The sequence below is a fragment of the Magnolia sinica genome, chromosome 10 (genome assembly GCF_029962835.1).
Source record: "Magnolia sinica isolate HGM2019 chromosome 10, MsV1, whole genome shotgun sequence".
In the NCBI taxonomy this organism is placed as follows: domain Eukaryota; kingdom Viridiplantae; phylum Streptophyta; class Magnoliopsida; order Magnoliales; family Magnoliaceae; genus Magnolia; species Magnolia sinica.
This window is the reverse complement of record NC_080582.1, coordinates 36987929-37004912: the sequence shown is the minus strand read 5'-3', so window position 1 is coordinate 37004912 and position 16984 is coordinate 36987929. Positions and strand designations below refer to the sequence as shown.

General features: G+C 41.7%; 1 protein-coding gene across 3 annotated transcripts in view; it reads right to left on the bottom strand.

Annotated features, from left to right (window-relative positions):
* Window positions 1-8542: 8542 nt before the first annotated feature.
* The window catches only part of LOC131258306 (protein PLASTID REDOX INSENSITIVE 2, chloroplastic), a 33260-nt gene continuing 24818 nt past the window's right edge, over window positions 8543-16984 (bottom strand). Inside the window, exons 3-4 of one of the 3 annotated variants that reach the window (XR_009178055.1) lie at window positions 9429-9651; window positions 9157-9276 (exon numbers count right to left, since the gene is read on the bottom strand). Coding sequence is in view for 1 of the 3 variants with exons in the window: in XM_058259537.1 (XP_058115520.1) it covers window positions 9073-9276 (204 nt within the window). In the remaining 2 variants the exon portion in view is untranslated. Of the gene's footprint in view, window positions 9353-9390; window positions 9652-16984 lie in introns of all 3 variants that reach the window. The other 2 variants (XR_009178056.1, XM_058259537.1) reach the window with 2 other exon arrangements.

Genomic DNA, 16984 nt, shown 5'->3' with positions numbered 1-16984 from the left:
CCCAAGTACAATGGCCACCGAATTCATGCATTGAGATAAACCTAATGGGCAGCCCATAAGCCCAAATCATAGGTAAGGCATGCCCAATATTTTTCAAGTTGGGCCTTACAATTTAGCCTAAGACTGGTTAAGATAGATGGGTAACAAAGATCCAATTTTCAGCCCACAAGGTCCATCATAAGGTGAAAACAGTCCATGTACCAAACTAGGCTCAAGAGTGGACGTCCAATACTATTTGGGCCTGCTGGACGTCCCAAAATCTGGCCTACTATGGTCCTCAGAATCAACCCAAAGGCGGGCCTCATAAGGCACTAATTAAGCCCAAATCTCAAAAATCAAAGCTTGGTGTATGTACACAAATCTCATAATCTAGTGGGCCTCACAACCTCATAACTTTTAGATATATACAGAATATTTTAAGGACCTTGCTGGACATCCAGCCCACCCAGCTTCCTGGGCCTGCTGGGGTCCAGCGATGATAAAATTGAGTGCACAAATATTTCCTGGTGGCCCATAATTATTACAGTGGGCCCTACTAGATGGGAAGTGTGTACAAAACACATAAAACAAGGTGGGGCTACTACTGGACTACAAGTCCAGCAACATCCCAAAAAAATCTAGACATCCCCAGTGGGCCTGGGCGTCCCTAATGGCCTGGCCAGCTGGCCATAAAAACATATAAGGTGGGCCCCACTTGTGGACGTCCCACTAGGGGATGGAGAGCACAACTTGCTGCCACTCATTTTACTATTATCCCTGACTTGTACACCCATTGGAGTGAGCCCAAGCCTGTCCAAAAGAGGGAAAATGAGTGGCCAACAAACCACCCTATATGTACAGCAAGGTGGGGTCCACAAAAGTGACCCATCACCCCCAAAGATCAAGCTGATATGTGTGTTTTCCCTTCAACAAGGTGATTGGATGGTCCGGAAAATTGGACCGTCCCACCCTTTGGGCTTGCTCCATGGCTTTCCATTTAGGGACGGTTGGAGCTAGGCTCCATCATGCATCAAGGTGGGGTCCACACCTCCAGAAAACACCCCTCTATGGGGAGAAAAATATGCTACATATAAGGCCAAATTCCATACCAAAAACTAGAAATCAAAGGCCCAGAAAATAGTCCAGAAAAATCTGGACAACAACATATTGCTGAACATACCAGGCTATAGGCTGCTAGACAAAGGGAATTACTCTACATAAACCATGATGTGGCCTACCTTAGTGGGCCCCACAAACCCCCAGACCAAGACCCTCCATCAAAACACCTTGCATGTCATAAATAGGCAGCAAGTGGGACACCAAACGTCTAGAAAATGGACAGCAAGGGCGTCCCACCTTGCTGGACAGTCTGGATGTCCTCGGCTCACTAGGTGGGCCATACACATCAGAAAAATAATAGTAGAGAAAGGGGGAAGAGATCTCGGCCATAGGAGAAGGGCTCTGCCATGATTGAGACCTTCTCCGTCAATCACAACCACACATTACTATATTACATCAAGACATTACATAGATCTACACATGCATGGCCCTACTAGTCAAAATCTAAGGTGGGGATGACATCCCCACCATGAATCTAGGGTCTATATGACCCAAATCAAGCCATAGATCAAGAAAAGTCATCATGATGGGGTCCTTAGAGAATGGCCCCATCATGGCTCATGCATGCACAAGGTGGGCCATTGGCCACACCTAGGAAGTCAAGGAGAACCTCCACCATCGATTGGTGAATCTTACAAGATTCTAAGAATGGAATGTAAGAAGGAAAAACTAGCCTAGATTGCACACCCACCTCTTAGATCCTCCTCCTTTCTTCAACACTAGGTCCTTCTTGCTCCAAGGAGTTGTTTCAATGGTGAAGATGAGATTGCAAGGGCTAGATGGAGGGGAAATGAGAGAGAGAGAGAGAGAGAGAGAGAGAGAGAGGCTAGAAAATCTGAGAATGGTGGGATGTCCCAAGCTTCTCTTGCAATGGGGGAGAGGAGAAATGAGGGAGAAGAGAGGGAACTGGGAAGTTGTAGCAAGGCAATGATGGGTTTGTAAGAAATGATGAATTTTTTGGAAAAAAAAATGATCATTGCACATGGGAGAGAGCAAGCCATGATTATTTTGAGAAGAGAAAAGCCATCATAAGCTTGCTAGCTAGGCTAGGCTATAGTAGAGTAGGCTATAGGCTAGGCTAGGGTAGGCTAGGTCATGATGGAATAGGATGATGTCATCACCTAGGGAATTGTGTACATGCAATAGGCAGGTCCCACAATCATGATCAACGGTCCAAATGATGCGCAGCCTACAACTTTTGACCTACAATTCGGATTGACGCACGAGACGCGGCGATGATGCGGTCGCAAGGGCATAGGTTTCAGGTCGAATCGGGTCGGGTTTATAGGACAGAAATTAAGGATCATTGCAAATGCAACCTACAGGTTGCGGGTTGCCGGAATTCGACCGGAAGGACCGTAGGACCTAACGGAATAGAACGGATACTAGGTTAAGGGTCTGACAGCATACATATAACATGTCGTTTGAGGCGATACACCACTTTGAGTCAACAATCGTGAATGACGGTCGTGATATAGTAACCTCAAAGTGGAAGGGAAGAGATTATCGCTAAGTCAGCAGTTTGATAAGTAGTGAATTTGGCGTTGATCATATGAGTTTGAGACTAACTTGTACGCCAAAGGAAATTCAATGTCATATGAGTGAGATGTATGGGGTTGAAATTATCTACAAGAAAGCATGTAAAGGTAAAGAGATTACAACAGAACAAGTCTTGGGATCTTACGAGGGTTTTTATAATGAGCTTCCGGCCTATCTTCACAAGTTGAGAAAGGCCAATTTAGGGACTGTGATGGAGTTACAGGTGAATGATGAAACAAATAGTTTTGAACGATACTTTATTACAATTGGACAGTGCATTAGAAGCCTACATTTGCATATTCGGAGGGTGTTGTGTGTTAATGCGTCACATTTGACAGGAAGGTACAAGGGTGTTCTTTTCATGGCTACTACATTGGATGGAAATAATCACATCCTCCCTTTAACATATGGGATCGGAGAATCTGAGAACAATAGTAGTTGAAGGTGGTTCCTTGGGATTTTATTCAAAGCAATCGGGATTCTTCCAGGACTAGTTGCAATGTCAAATTTCAAAAATGGTTGGTCAGTGAAGTCCCTAATATTTTTCCATATGTGATCCATAGATACTGTGCTCATCATATTCTTGGAAACATGAAGAAGGCATGTTCGGATGATTCTATGAGGGAATACTTTTGGGGTGCTGTTAAAACATACTGGACATCCACGTTTTAGGACATGATGTGATGCATTCAAATGTTGAATCCCATAACATATCAGTTCCTTAATGGTATAGAAAAGGAAAGATAGGCATCCGTTTTCTTTCCTGGCATGAGGTATAACATTGTAACCACTAACATCATTGAAAGAATAAATGCATTGTTCATATATGCACGAGAGTACCCCATCACGAAACTTCTTGAATCAATAAGGAGTAAAATTCAAAACTTCTTCCTTTGTCAATGAGATGAGGCCTTGGCTTGCAAGGGAATTTTGACTCATTGGGCAGAAAAAAGATTGTCCGAACTTTATCATTCGAAAGTGCGAAAGACACAATGTATCGCGATTTCAGTGGATGAGTTCCAAGTGACCGTACAGGGAATGACCGATGTAGTGAAGCTGAGATAAATGAAGTATACATGCGGTGAGTTTGGAAAAATGTTACTGCCTTGTGTTCATGTGATAGTGGCCTGTGATAAGTAATAACTTGATATGTACAAATATTGTTCTTCATTCTATTTCAATGAAATATATCGTAAAACATACCAAGAGTCAATTTACCCAGTGCTTAACAAGACACAATGGGACATTTCAGATGAAGTGAAGGTTATATGTGAGAATATGAAGCCTCCAAAAACAAGAAGATCTGCTAGAAGACCGAAAAAGGTTCGAATTACATCCCTGAGAGAAGATATGACAGCACCCAGATGCTCGAGATATAAACGAATAGGTCACAATCGGCGTCGATGCACTTTCGTCCCTGCAAGCTGAGACTGAGGCTGATGATGACTTATTATTTTAGTTTTTTTAATATTTTTATTGTTTGTGATAATGTAATGTGAACTGTAATATACTTATTGATTCATGAACCTTGGTGCATGTTAACCACGATCTAATGTGGATGATAACCACGATCTATTATGCATTTGAACCATGACCCATAGAGAAAATCATGAACTTAACAACGGGTCGTGGTTGTCATGACATATAGATTGTGGTTGTCCTGTTGTATGGGTCGTGTTTCTCATAAAGCCATGGTTGTCAACAACGATCCAACATGGATGATAACCATGATCCATTACAACTGTGAACCACGACCAATTTAATGTGACAACCACAACCTATATCAACTACGACCAATGTTTCACGAATACCACGGCCCATATAAGACGACAACAACGACCCATATATTATTCCATTCAGGGTCCATGTATCATGACAATCACAACCTATACAACCTTACAACCATGACCCATATACAATGACAGTCACGACCCATGTATCATGTCAATCACAATCCAATGTGGATGATAATCACGAGCCTTTATGCATTTGAACCACGAACCCAAAGATGGAAATAGTGTATATAACAATAGGTCGTGATTTTCGTGATATATGGATCATGGTTGTCATGTTAATGGGTCGTGCTTTCACTTAGTGTCGTGGTTGTCAACAACAATCCAGTACGGATGATAACCACGATCCATTACAAACATGACAACCATGACGCATGTAAAATGTCAACCATGACCCATGCAACATGACAACCATGACCCGTATAACATGACAATCACGAACCCATATCAAATGACAACTACGATCAATGCTTCACGTAAACCACGACCCATATAACATGACAACCATGATTCATATAACACGACAACCACAACCCATATATCATTATATTTAGGATCCATATTTCATGACAATGATGACCTATATAACATTACAACCACGACCCATATACAATGACAGTCATGACCCATGTATCGTGTCTCGAGCGCGATCGTAGGGCTTATATCTATCTGAGCCGACCTTATAATCTAAATCCTTCTATGACAGTTCTACCAGGTTCCAGGCTGATGTCAAAGCCTTACAAAAGAACTTGATATTTTGTCGATGAGCCCCTACTCGAAGTTAGCGGACCAGGTGTGTAATGACTTCTTCCGGGTTCTAGGCTGATGTGAAATGGCTTCTTTTAGGTTCCAGGCTGACGTGAAAGCTATACAAAAGAACTCGATATTTTGTAACAAGACAACAACGATCCATATAACACGACAACTACGATTCATAAAACATGAAAACCACGGCCCATAGTAACCGACACCACGACCCATGTAACTTTGATAACCACGATCCATATATCATAACAACTACGATAAATAAAAACTGTCAACAACGACACTTTGTCTAGGTCATGTTTTGACAATGTGAAAGATCGTGGTTGTCATCTACGAAGGGTCATATTTGTCACTGTGAAAGGTTGAGATGACTTTGATCAAGGTGTGCCATACAGTAAGCTCCCTTCACTTGACAACGAAAGTCCTCACCATATCTAGTTTGATCTTCACGATCGGTAGCAAGTGTCCACAAGAAGGTCCATGTGATGCGGAATACCATGAAACGCCAAGGGACAAATTTTCACCCTAATCTAAAATTCTGATGGGCCATAGCAAAGAGAAATGCAAATCAAGGGAGGAAGCTGTTTTCATTTTTCATGGCCCACCAAAGTTTTGGATCAAAGTAAAACTTGGTCCTAAGGGGGTTTCATGACGTGCTGCTTCACACAAACGGTTCAAATTTTGGATCCACATTACGTATGATGGTGTTTATGCACTGGGTAAAATAGGTTGTGTTGGATATTCTGGTTACGTTTCGGTCTTGGTTATAGAGGGGGTATAGGTAACATCCACTCTGTCCAGTAGTTTCTGCTTTTGATGTTAGGAACTGGGATAAAAAATCAATTAGATCCACAACCCAAGTAGGTCACATTACATGGAACAATGGGGATGGGATATTAACCATAGGTTTGTTTATAGGGCCATGCTAGCGTGTATCTTTCATCAAACCCTTTAATTAAGTGTAATGCATCAATATTGAGTGAAGATACAAAAATCATCCTGATAAAAAAATCAGGTTGGACGCACCACTTGAACTTAGACGTCTTAAAGGGACGTTTCACATGGTTTATATTGGTGTAGTCCATCAGAATTTTATATGGAGATAATCTTTTAAGTTGAAATTAGAAATTTAGGTAGATACTTAGTTATGATACTATATTTTCATATGCCCCTCTGAAGTCTGTAATCTTATCGTATCCCATATACCTAAATTGATATAATCCTTCCACTATCAGAATTCATGTCCATCCACCATTACACTTCCATGGTGTGTTGATGACATCCATACATGCTATCCCATGTTTTGCCACCGGCTAAAAAGTAATGTGATGCCATGACTCAGCTGGGCCACACCCTAGGGAACAATTGAGAGGGATGCCACCCCCCTTTTCAACTATTCATGCTTGTGTGACCCACCTGAGTTATGGATTGGCCCAATTTTTAAGCAGTAGCCAAACAAGGAATGGCATGCATGATGGGTGGAGTGGATGCCATGAGCACAACACAGTAGGGCCCACATAACTCATTAGCAATATTAAGAGGAGCTACCCGCGGATGTAGAGATGTGTGAGCCACACCATGACGTATTCGTTTGAACTGTGTATCTGGTTATTCCCTTCTGTTATGGGATTTCTTGAAAATGGGTCTTATCCAAAACCCAAATGGGTCACACCATCTGGAAATGTGTAAAATCATGCTGAAAAATCTAAAATCATTTGGTGGGCCACTTAAGTAATGGAATAGCTTAAAAATTATCATGATCCCTCATCTATGTGGGATGCACACAATGCAATAGAATACATCTTGATGGGCCCTACAAGCAATCAGGGGGGTTTTAATGGATGAGAATCCACACTCTTAACTATTCCCTGTGATGTGGCCCACCTATATTATGATTTTTAAGCTTATGGACATCATGGAAGGACACATTTGATAAATGGGGTGGATGTTCAACACAAGACAGTGGGGTCCTATCTAAGAGGGGTGCGTGTGTGTGTGTACAACATCCAACCCGTCTAAGAGGTCGGCTCTATCATGAGGATCATCTTTAGCAAAAAATCAACCACATCCACTTTTCAAGTGGCCACACCTATAATTTGTTATTTATCAATGGCCAGAAATTGTTTCCTGGTCCACCTAATGAGTAGATGGCGCTGTGAGGCTGATTCAAGGGTTTTGATGTCACATGCTGTTAACTAATTGGAAGTTATCAAATGGTGCGTACAAGAACTGCGGCTCAAGGAAGTCTTGTACAGCAAAATTAGGTGGGCTCCCCAACGTGATATGTTGATGACATCCACTTTGACCATCAGATGTGTCGCCTTATGTTAAGGGCAGCGCCTAGAAATCTGGCTCATTAGTGATTAAGCTAGGCCCGGAAATTACGTTGGGGCCCACCCGTTTTGCTGACATGATGCGAGCAAATTCGGGTGGGCCCCACCAAGCCACCTACTGCACAAAGTAGCCTGATTTATTTATTTATTTTGCATGCCCCCTCCATCCATTGCATTAGAATGGGCTGAATGGTCCAGATTCTACATATACGGCACCCAAAGGCCTGATTTTTTGCATGCCCCTTCATCCAGTGCATATGTAGGGGTTAAGGGGTTCAGACTCCACATTTACAATACCATGGACCCATAAAGCTTTAATTTTTTCTTTTTTCTTTTGTATTTTTTCATGCCCCTATAATCTTTCATCCAGTGCATATGAAAGGGGCTGAAATCTGAATGGTCCAGACTCCACATACAACACGATGGACTCCTTACAAAATCAAGGGGTGGGTATTCCCCACTCCACTATTGCCCTTGGTGTGACCCACCTTAATCACTGATCAGCCCAATTTTTGGGGTCCAGGCCTGACGTGTGGTGGTTAGAATAGATGTCATTAATGAATCACTGCAGGGGCCCACCAGATTTTGCTCACATGATGATCCCTTTTGAACTGTAGCACACGGGAGGCTCATGTGAGCAAAATTGGGTGGGCTCGGTGGGCCCCACCATGATGCGTTGATTTCATCCATTCCCAACCATTGGACAAATCACCTCAAGTTAGGCCCAAGGCCAAACAATCAGGTTGATCCAACATTTTGGTGGTCTTCTTTCTTTTTTCTTTTCTTTTCTTTTTATATTTTATTTATTTATTTTTTATTATAAATATACCAAGATGACAAGATCATTATGGAAGATAGGTCCAGCTACAGATGTCTAGGACATTGGATTGCTGTGATTGTTTGCACTGGACAAAATGTAAACTGAACCCAGTGGATGGTCTAGATAGGTGATGCGGATATCAACAGTCCAAATAAACCCAAGTGATTGCAAAAAACCTAATTGGTTTAGATAAATACAAGAACATGATGCATCTAGAATAGAAAGTGGGTCAACAAGATGGGAGAAAGTCCAAGTTGTAGAATCCAAAAAGAAGACCAAAACCAGGGAATGAAAAGGCGAATGATAACACGTTATTGACGATGACGCAGTCTATTTTCCATGGAAGAAACTACTTTCCTTTCCTCCAAAGCAACCAAACATTGAATATTTGCAAGTAAAAGCAAATGGCCTTTCATACCACAGGTCCTGGACACTGGAGGCCCACCAAAATGCTACTCACTTTTTCTTTCAAATACCTTTGCCGGCAGGAAGGCGCGCCACTCATTGTGAGGAGACTTTTGAACATGCTAACGATATCAGAAATAAGATTCTTGGGGGCATGGATTTTTGGCAGTTAGGAATTGAAATCTAGATTTTCAATCCAAATCATGTTTGGCACCCATCAAAAACTCCCAGTTTTGAAATCATGGATCATGTCCCTGTCACCATATCACAGCTGATAGAACCTGAAGAATCAGGGGAATGATCTGGTAAAAATACGCTTCTATTGGGCATCATCATCTGTGTTTCCTGTCCATTCATTCCAGTCCTTGTCGACGTGATTTTGAGCCCACACAACTGCGGCACGTGCAGCTTGTGGGCCCCCAGGTAGACCCCTTTCATTCAAAGTATCAGCCATGTCAATGAATGGGATGACCAAGAGAGTCCCCGGACCTCCGTACTCCGTGTGTAAGAAGGTACTGAAGATCTGTTACAAGCACAATCCCAAGAATACATTCAGCATTTGAGAAAAATAACAGTGGAGTAATGTTCAAGTGGGTTAACTGTACGGTAGCCTTCCCATGGACAGTTTAATTTGGACCTGTATGGTAGCCTTCCCATGGACAGTTTAATTTGGACCTGTTGGCATCCACATCACCATCTGCACCGTCCATTAGGTCCAGTCCACTCTTCATAGGCTGCTGTAGAAAACCTTATGGATCAGATGATCCAAACTGTCCAGTTGATGGCATGCAAAAGTGGATGGACCATATCTTTCGTAGAAGATAGGCACGATAATGGATGTACAGGATATCCGATAACAGTGAATTTTCCGCGGTAGCAGAAGAAGAGAGGATTGGACCTAATGGGCAGTACAGATATGTGAATTAAATGCCAATTCCATAATACTGAGCGCACTGGATCATTTCTCAAAGAGAAGATTACCTCTACAAGAGAAATGGCTGCACAAAAGGCTACATTTACAATAGCAACTGCATGCAATGTTACCAGCATGATTGGCAGTAGCATCTCACCCAATTTATAACTCACATAGATGAAACTCAGCAGAAAAGTAATTTATCCATCTTGAAAGAGGAGAGAAGCATGTTGCATCAGTATGCATCCTATTATCATGAGCTATTCAGGAAAAATACAAAACAGACTGTCCATTAATTACTAAACAACCAAATTACATGAATTACAAGCAGCGAAATTCCTGGAAAAATATTACTTCCCTAGTTGAGATTTCTAGAAAATATCTATAATCCTTTTTCAGTGATTGATGTTTGTATGACAAATTCCAAAGTTAGATCCAAGTGTGCTGAGAAGGTCAAGCTTCAACTACGCCACTAGCGTTCTGAGTTTCTAATGTTTGTGGAGTTCGACACACCATCATGGTGGGGCCCACACAGCTCGACCTCATGGGAAGTTCCCATGAGGTCAACCGCATAGAACCATTTCCCAGATATATATATATATATATATATATATATATATATATATATATATATATATATATATATATAGCCGAATGCTCAACTGCACACCAGTTCGCACGGAACTCGTGCAAACTTTTTTGAGAACTCATCATATGATGTGACTCCAAAATCTGAACAGTCCACATCACGCAGCACCTCATGCAAACCCCCGGGCCCAATTTTTTACTTTGATCCAAAACTTTGGTGGGCCATAAAAAACGAAAACAGTTTCCTCCCTTGATTTGCATTTCTCTTTGCTATCATAAGTTACAATTGTTCGGCCATTCTTTAATTGCACTTGCACTCACTTGGTGTTCTAATTTGTTGTCAAACTCTATCCAAACCTAGCAAGAAATGGAGAAGAAATTTCACGCCCAGTTCTTCTACAAGGAGAAGAAGATTTCTATGGCCGATCTTTGTATGATTCTTGCAGTTACCTAACGAATCAGTCGAAAACTATGTTGCCCAGTTCAAAAGGACGAAAAGCCGACGCAAAGAGTCACAACTGAGGCTGAGTTTGTGCAACTCGCCCAGGATGGTTTGGAATATAAACTTTGCAAAACGTTTATCGGGACAGAGTTTGTAAATTTATATGATTTGACAAGAAAAGTTTCCCGATATGAAGCTTTGCTTCAAGAAGAAGCAAAAAGAACTCGTCAGCTTGGACATGCTAGTATGATCCCAACTACGAGGTGGTTGCGGCTGAGGTAGTGGCTAAGAAGCCGTTTGTGTGTTCGGCATTGGTTAGAACTGAAGTGACTATGCCGACCACATAGAAAACTCATAAGATGTATACATTTGATATTACTCGGGCTAACGAAATCTTTGATATTCTGTTGGTTGGAAAGTTCATTAAAGTTCCCATTAACCATAAAAAACCTATGGTTGAAGAGTCAAAGAAGAATGAATATTGTAAGTGGCATGGGACTCGTTCATACTCTACTAACAATTGCGTGGTTTTCAGGAATATCATTCAGGACAACATCGACTAAGGATTGCTGAAATTCCCTGAGAAGGAAAAGGACGCAATGCTTATCAATACTGATCCATTTCCACCCAATCTGAAGGTCAACATGGCCACAGTCAATCTTCAGAAGTTGACTCGACCACGACAAAGGGTTGACCTTGGTCCTTGTGATCTATAGGTTGCGGCATGACAATACAACAAGAGACGTTATATGTCTTTACAGATGGCTAAAAATGCAGAACTATGGCTAAGAACAACACCATACATCAACCGCGAACCACACTTGTATAGACGATGCACGAAGGCGATCCAGCCAAGCAAGCCACCACTCGGTTCGACAAGTCAGAACAAGCCCTAGTTTTCACAGAAGACTGAGGGAACAGACTTCTATCAGCAGCAAAGCTGTAACAACCTGATTTCGACCAGTCTCAGCCAGGTCTAGCGCGAGACGAAGAATGGTTGGACCTCGTCCTACTCAAGAAGAGATATGGAGGAGGGTAAGTCATCCTAAATTCCTAGCTAGTCCCGAAGGGATGACTCGCACTCAGAACTGGCGTTGGCAAAGACAGTAAGCCGCCAAGCGAAGAGAATTGGCCTACATGAAAAAGCAAACTTCAGCCAGAGGTTATACAACCACGCTAGACATTGAGGATTCCCTAGCTAGAAGATGATCAATTGGATGTAAACACGTTCGATGTGCTCGTGAAACCTGTCCTGAATGATTTGGTTGAGGAAAGCCAACAAAGTGATATGGAAAACCGGAAAGATACTGAAAACCTCAAGGGCTTGGCTGAATATCTCAACGATGAGTGTTTCTCAGACAATGACCTGTGGATCGAAGAGCTTCTCGCCACAACAAGATTGCTAGAAGAAACCCCACCTAAACCAGAAAAGGCAAGGGTAGCTCCGATGGAAAGTTGTTCAAGTACTATACCCGCTGAAGGGCAATAGAATTTGGAATGCCTGGGGGGCAATGTCCAAATTTTGTAATAAGGTTTAGATCATTGCCACCAGTCGCAATGGACTGTAATGCTTACAGTTCCGGCTAGTTTCCAAGCCAAGCCATCTCAACCCAATTAGATGGTAGGAGATGTAGAGGAGATTGGTCTTCCAGTAATAATACAACACAATTCCTTCTACCCAGAGGGGGAGCCAGAAATGTATCGATCGTTACCGTTGAGCCAAGTGCATCTTCTGAGAAAATGATTATACAAAGACCCGTTATTACTATGACCAACACCTGAAACCGTTTCATATATCAGTCCATTTGGAGGGATGCCCAATTACCAGAGTCCTGGTAGACAATGGGATAACTCGAAATATTCTCCCTGCCAAAATGATGGCAAAAGTAGGGAAAACGGTGGCAGACTTAATTCCAACCAAGGTCATGGTCAACAATTTTGCTAGTGGAATAACAAAAACACGTGGCGTCTTGCCTATTGAATTGATGGTAGGGACCAAGAAGGTGTTGGCCACTTTCTTCGTGGTCGATACTTTATCCAATTACAATGCCTTGCTGGGGAGGGATTGGATACACTCTCTCTTGTATCCCATCATCTCTACATCAATTCGTGATTTTTTGGAATAAGGATAAAGTCGAGTTGGTACCGGCCGACAACAAGCCATTCTTGGCTATACATTTAATGCGGCCGAAGCATATCTCTACGGAGATGAAGTGGGGCTGGTATGTTTCACTGGAGGGAACAAGTATGGGCACCTAACTGGAACATCTACTGCAATTAATCCGAACAGTATAGTACAAGACATTGCTACCATGATACACCTAGATGACGAGTTGCCGAAGGCTATAGTACCCTATCAGGCAGTTCCACACTGTAATATCCCATGACAAGTTCACCATCACTCGATGGGAGATGATCCGAGTTCATAGCCAAAACAAAGAAGCTCGAAGAGGAAAGAGCATTGCGATGGTTGTTTCATCGACCTAGCCGAAACTGCAGTACCGACCGATGAGGTGGTCAAAGATGGCACAGACCTCAGGGATATGAGAAAGGCCCCATATAAGCTGGAGGATTCTCAGGCTCAAGTCCAAGATCCATTAGTCGAAGTAAATTTGGGAACAAAGCAAAACCCCAAGCTGAATTTCATCAACGATTTATTAGAACCACGGGTCCAGGCCGAGCTCACTGATTTGCTTAGAGAGTTTGTTGACTGTTTTGCCTAGGATTACCATAAAATGCTTGGTTTAGACTGAAATCTGGTCGAGCACATGTTACCAATAAAGGAAAGGTATCAACCACATAAACAGCCACCCAAGCGGATGATAATAGAGGTTACTCAGAAAAAAATAAAAATAGAGAGAGAGAGAGAGAGAGAGAGAGAGAGAATGAGAGAGAGATCGAACAGCTATTGAAAGCAGGATTCATCAGGCCCATCAAATATGCCGAATGGATCTCTAATGTTATGCCAGTCATCAAGAAAAACGATAAGCTCCAAGTATGCATTAATTTTAGAAATTTAAGTCAAGCTACGCCTAAGGACGAATATCCAATGCCAATGGCCGATTAGCTGATTGACCGAGCACCTGGGCATTAGATGGTTTCCTTTCTAGATGGCCATTCAGGGTATAACAAATTAAGCATAGCACCCAAAGATGTGCCGAAAACATCATTCAGATGCCCGAGACCTTTAGGGACGTTTTGATGGGTGGTTATGTCCTTTGGACTAAAAAATGCAAGAGCTACTTATCAAAGGGCGATGAATGTTATCTTCCATGATATGATTGGCCATTTCATGGAAGTACACATTGACAACGTAGTGGTCAAATCAACCGGCTTTGTAGAGCATTTTGCCCATTTGCACAAATCATTAGAGCGAATGAGGGTCCATAGGCTGAAATGAACCCTAAGTGTGCTTTTGGGGTTGTAATTTTTTAGGATTCCTTATGCATTAGAGAGGGATCGAGATAGATCAAAATAAGGGACGAGTGATTACAGATGCTCAGCCGCCGAGGAACAAAGCAAAGTTGCAACGATTCCTCGGCCAAGTTAACTTTATGCACAAATTCATTTCCAACTGTGCAGGAATGCATGAAAGACTAACGTGTTTTCTCCGTTGGTGAAGTTGAAACAGGGAGATGAATTTAGATGGGAAGCAGAACATTAGTATGCTTTCGATAGAATCAATGAATATTTGATGAAGCCACTCGTGTTGATGCTGCCAGTCAACAGTCGACCACTCAAGCTATATGTCGTGGCTTCCGCAAAGTCATTTGGGGCCCTGGTGGCGCAAGATGGTGACGATCGAAATGAGCATGCAGTCTACTACCTCAATTGAACGTTGCTTGATACTAAAAGCAGATATTCTGCAATAGAAAAGTTGTGTTTGTCATTGTACTTTGCGGCCACTAAGTTAAGACATTATTTATTGGTTGAGTCAGTTAATGTAATTGCAATCACTGATTTAGTGAAATATATGTTAAATTGGCCAATTTTGAATGGCTTAATTAGCAAATGGGTTCTAGCTTTGTCAGAATTTGATCTTAAATATGTACCCCAAAGAACAATAAAAGGACAAGCCATAGCAAATTTTCTGGCCGATCATCTGTCCGGTTTCGCCAGAAGTGTTAGACCTGTATCAAGTCCATCTAACACCATGGAAACTGATTTTTGACGGTTTAAGGACCGACAAATCATCAAGAGCATGGATTATTTTAATTAATCTGGATGGAAAGACACGAGAATTTGCATTCCAATTAGAGTTTGAGTGTATCAATAAGCAAGCACAAAGCCTTGATGATCGGTTTGAAAATGTTAATAGAATTGGGTGCAAGAAATATATCAATAACAGGTGATTCTCAATTAGTAATAAACTAAGTAGTCAGTTTATTTAAATGTACTAATGCTGCATTATTGACATATTATGCTTTGGCAACCCAACTAATGGATAATTTCGGTGAAATCGAGTTGAAGCATGTAACCAGGGAACGCAACATCGATGCCAATGAAATGGCACAACTAGCAATTGGACTTCAAAAAGATTGTTGCCATCAGTGTTTCAAAGGGAGCCAACTCTGGAAATCTGTCAAGCCGAGATCAGCGAAGATGATTGAAGAATCCCGATCACAAGTTATCTTAAATGTCCTTGGGCTAAAATTAGCAAGGATATCAGAAGAACAACTCATAACTATGTCATGGTCGACAACGGGCTATATAGAAAAGGGGCAAATGGCATGCTATTACGGTGCTTCAGCAAAGAGGAGGCCATGTTGGCCATGGGCAAAGTACATGAATGTATATGTGGAGCTCACCATGTGGGAAGAAAAATGAGGCTCGCACTTGGGCTCTATGGTTATTTTTGACTGAAAAGGATGGCCGATTGCATCCAATACGCAAAGGGATGTGAAGCATATCAGAAACATGGGCCGATACAATACATGCCTGTGATCAAGCTTCATTCTGTCATTATGCCTTGGCCTTTTCAAGGATGGGCTATCAATTTAATAGGCCAAATCCATCCAACATCATCAAAACTGGATAGTTTTATCATAGTGGCCACTGATTATTTCACCAAGTGGGTCGAAGCAAAGCCCATGAAGGGAGTCGGTCACAAATAAAAAACTTATTAATAATAATAAGTTTGGAAGTAAAATGGACCTTTGACTGGGAAACAACTTTCCTTTTCGAGAAATCCGCTGGGACTAACCAACTCCCTCATTGAAATGTCATAAGACCTGTCATACAGCTACATGTATATCAATAACGGGTGGCAGAGATATGATCATCGGAAGTTGCAGTCCGTGTTTTGGCTATCTTATTCTAAATTAGCATTATGGACCCAAAATCTCTACTTCTTCACCATCCGTGAATTCTTTCGCAGCCTACACCACATCAAAATTACTTCATTTCTCACATCCATTTGCTTCTTAACCCGATCAGATGCCAGGATCGTAGGACTCGATGGGTCCTGAACCACTCGAATTCGGCTCCAATTCATTTTTTATTTTTTAGGTAGACCAAATTTTAAGTTAGAAAACCCAAGAAACCAAAAGAAAACTTGAAAAAACCTTGTCCCACAACAGTATTTATTTGTCATCCAAATTTTTTTAAAAACATGGATGGGTTAAAAAATAAGCGATCAAATTTTTCCACCGGTTTTAAGGAGGGCCAAACAAAGGCGGGGTTGGTCATTAAATTTAATTGGTTCCATTTTATATTAACATAAATAAGCCATCTAAGGCGGTCCCAATGTAAGTCAAATTCAATGGTCCAATTGGGATTCCACAACATGGGCCACCAATTTCAATAATATAGGTATGGTACGTTCATGAAGGGGACCATTTCAAATTTGGATTGGTCGAAAATTGCCAAGGCACAAAGTTAGTTGGCCCCAGGTGGTATTAATTCACCAATGTTTAAAGTTTTTAACCATTACCAAAAAATAATCCAATCCAAAATTTTGGACCGCACCATAGTAACCAAAATGTTTTCCACCGTTAAAATTGGGCCCCTTTAATTTTTTTGCTCCAAATGTGGAAAAACAAATTGGAATGGGGTGGAAAAAAATTTTTATTCAATCCAAAACTTTTGGACCTCAAAAGGGGTTCTAATGGCAGACGTTTTTTGGATGGACCCAACAGGTTTATTGGTTTTTTTTTCAACTTAACAACCTTTTGAAATGGTTTCCCGGTTTAAAAACAACCCCATACAAACCCATATCATTGCGATTCCATAGTAAATCCCGGGTCGTCGTTGCCTAACCGAATTGAATTGCAAGTAAAATGTGGGCCC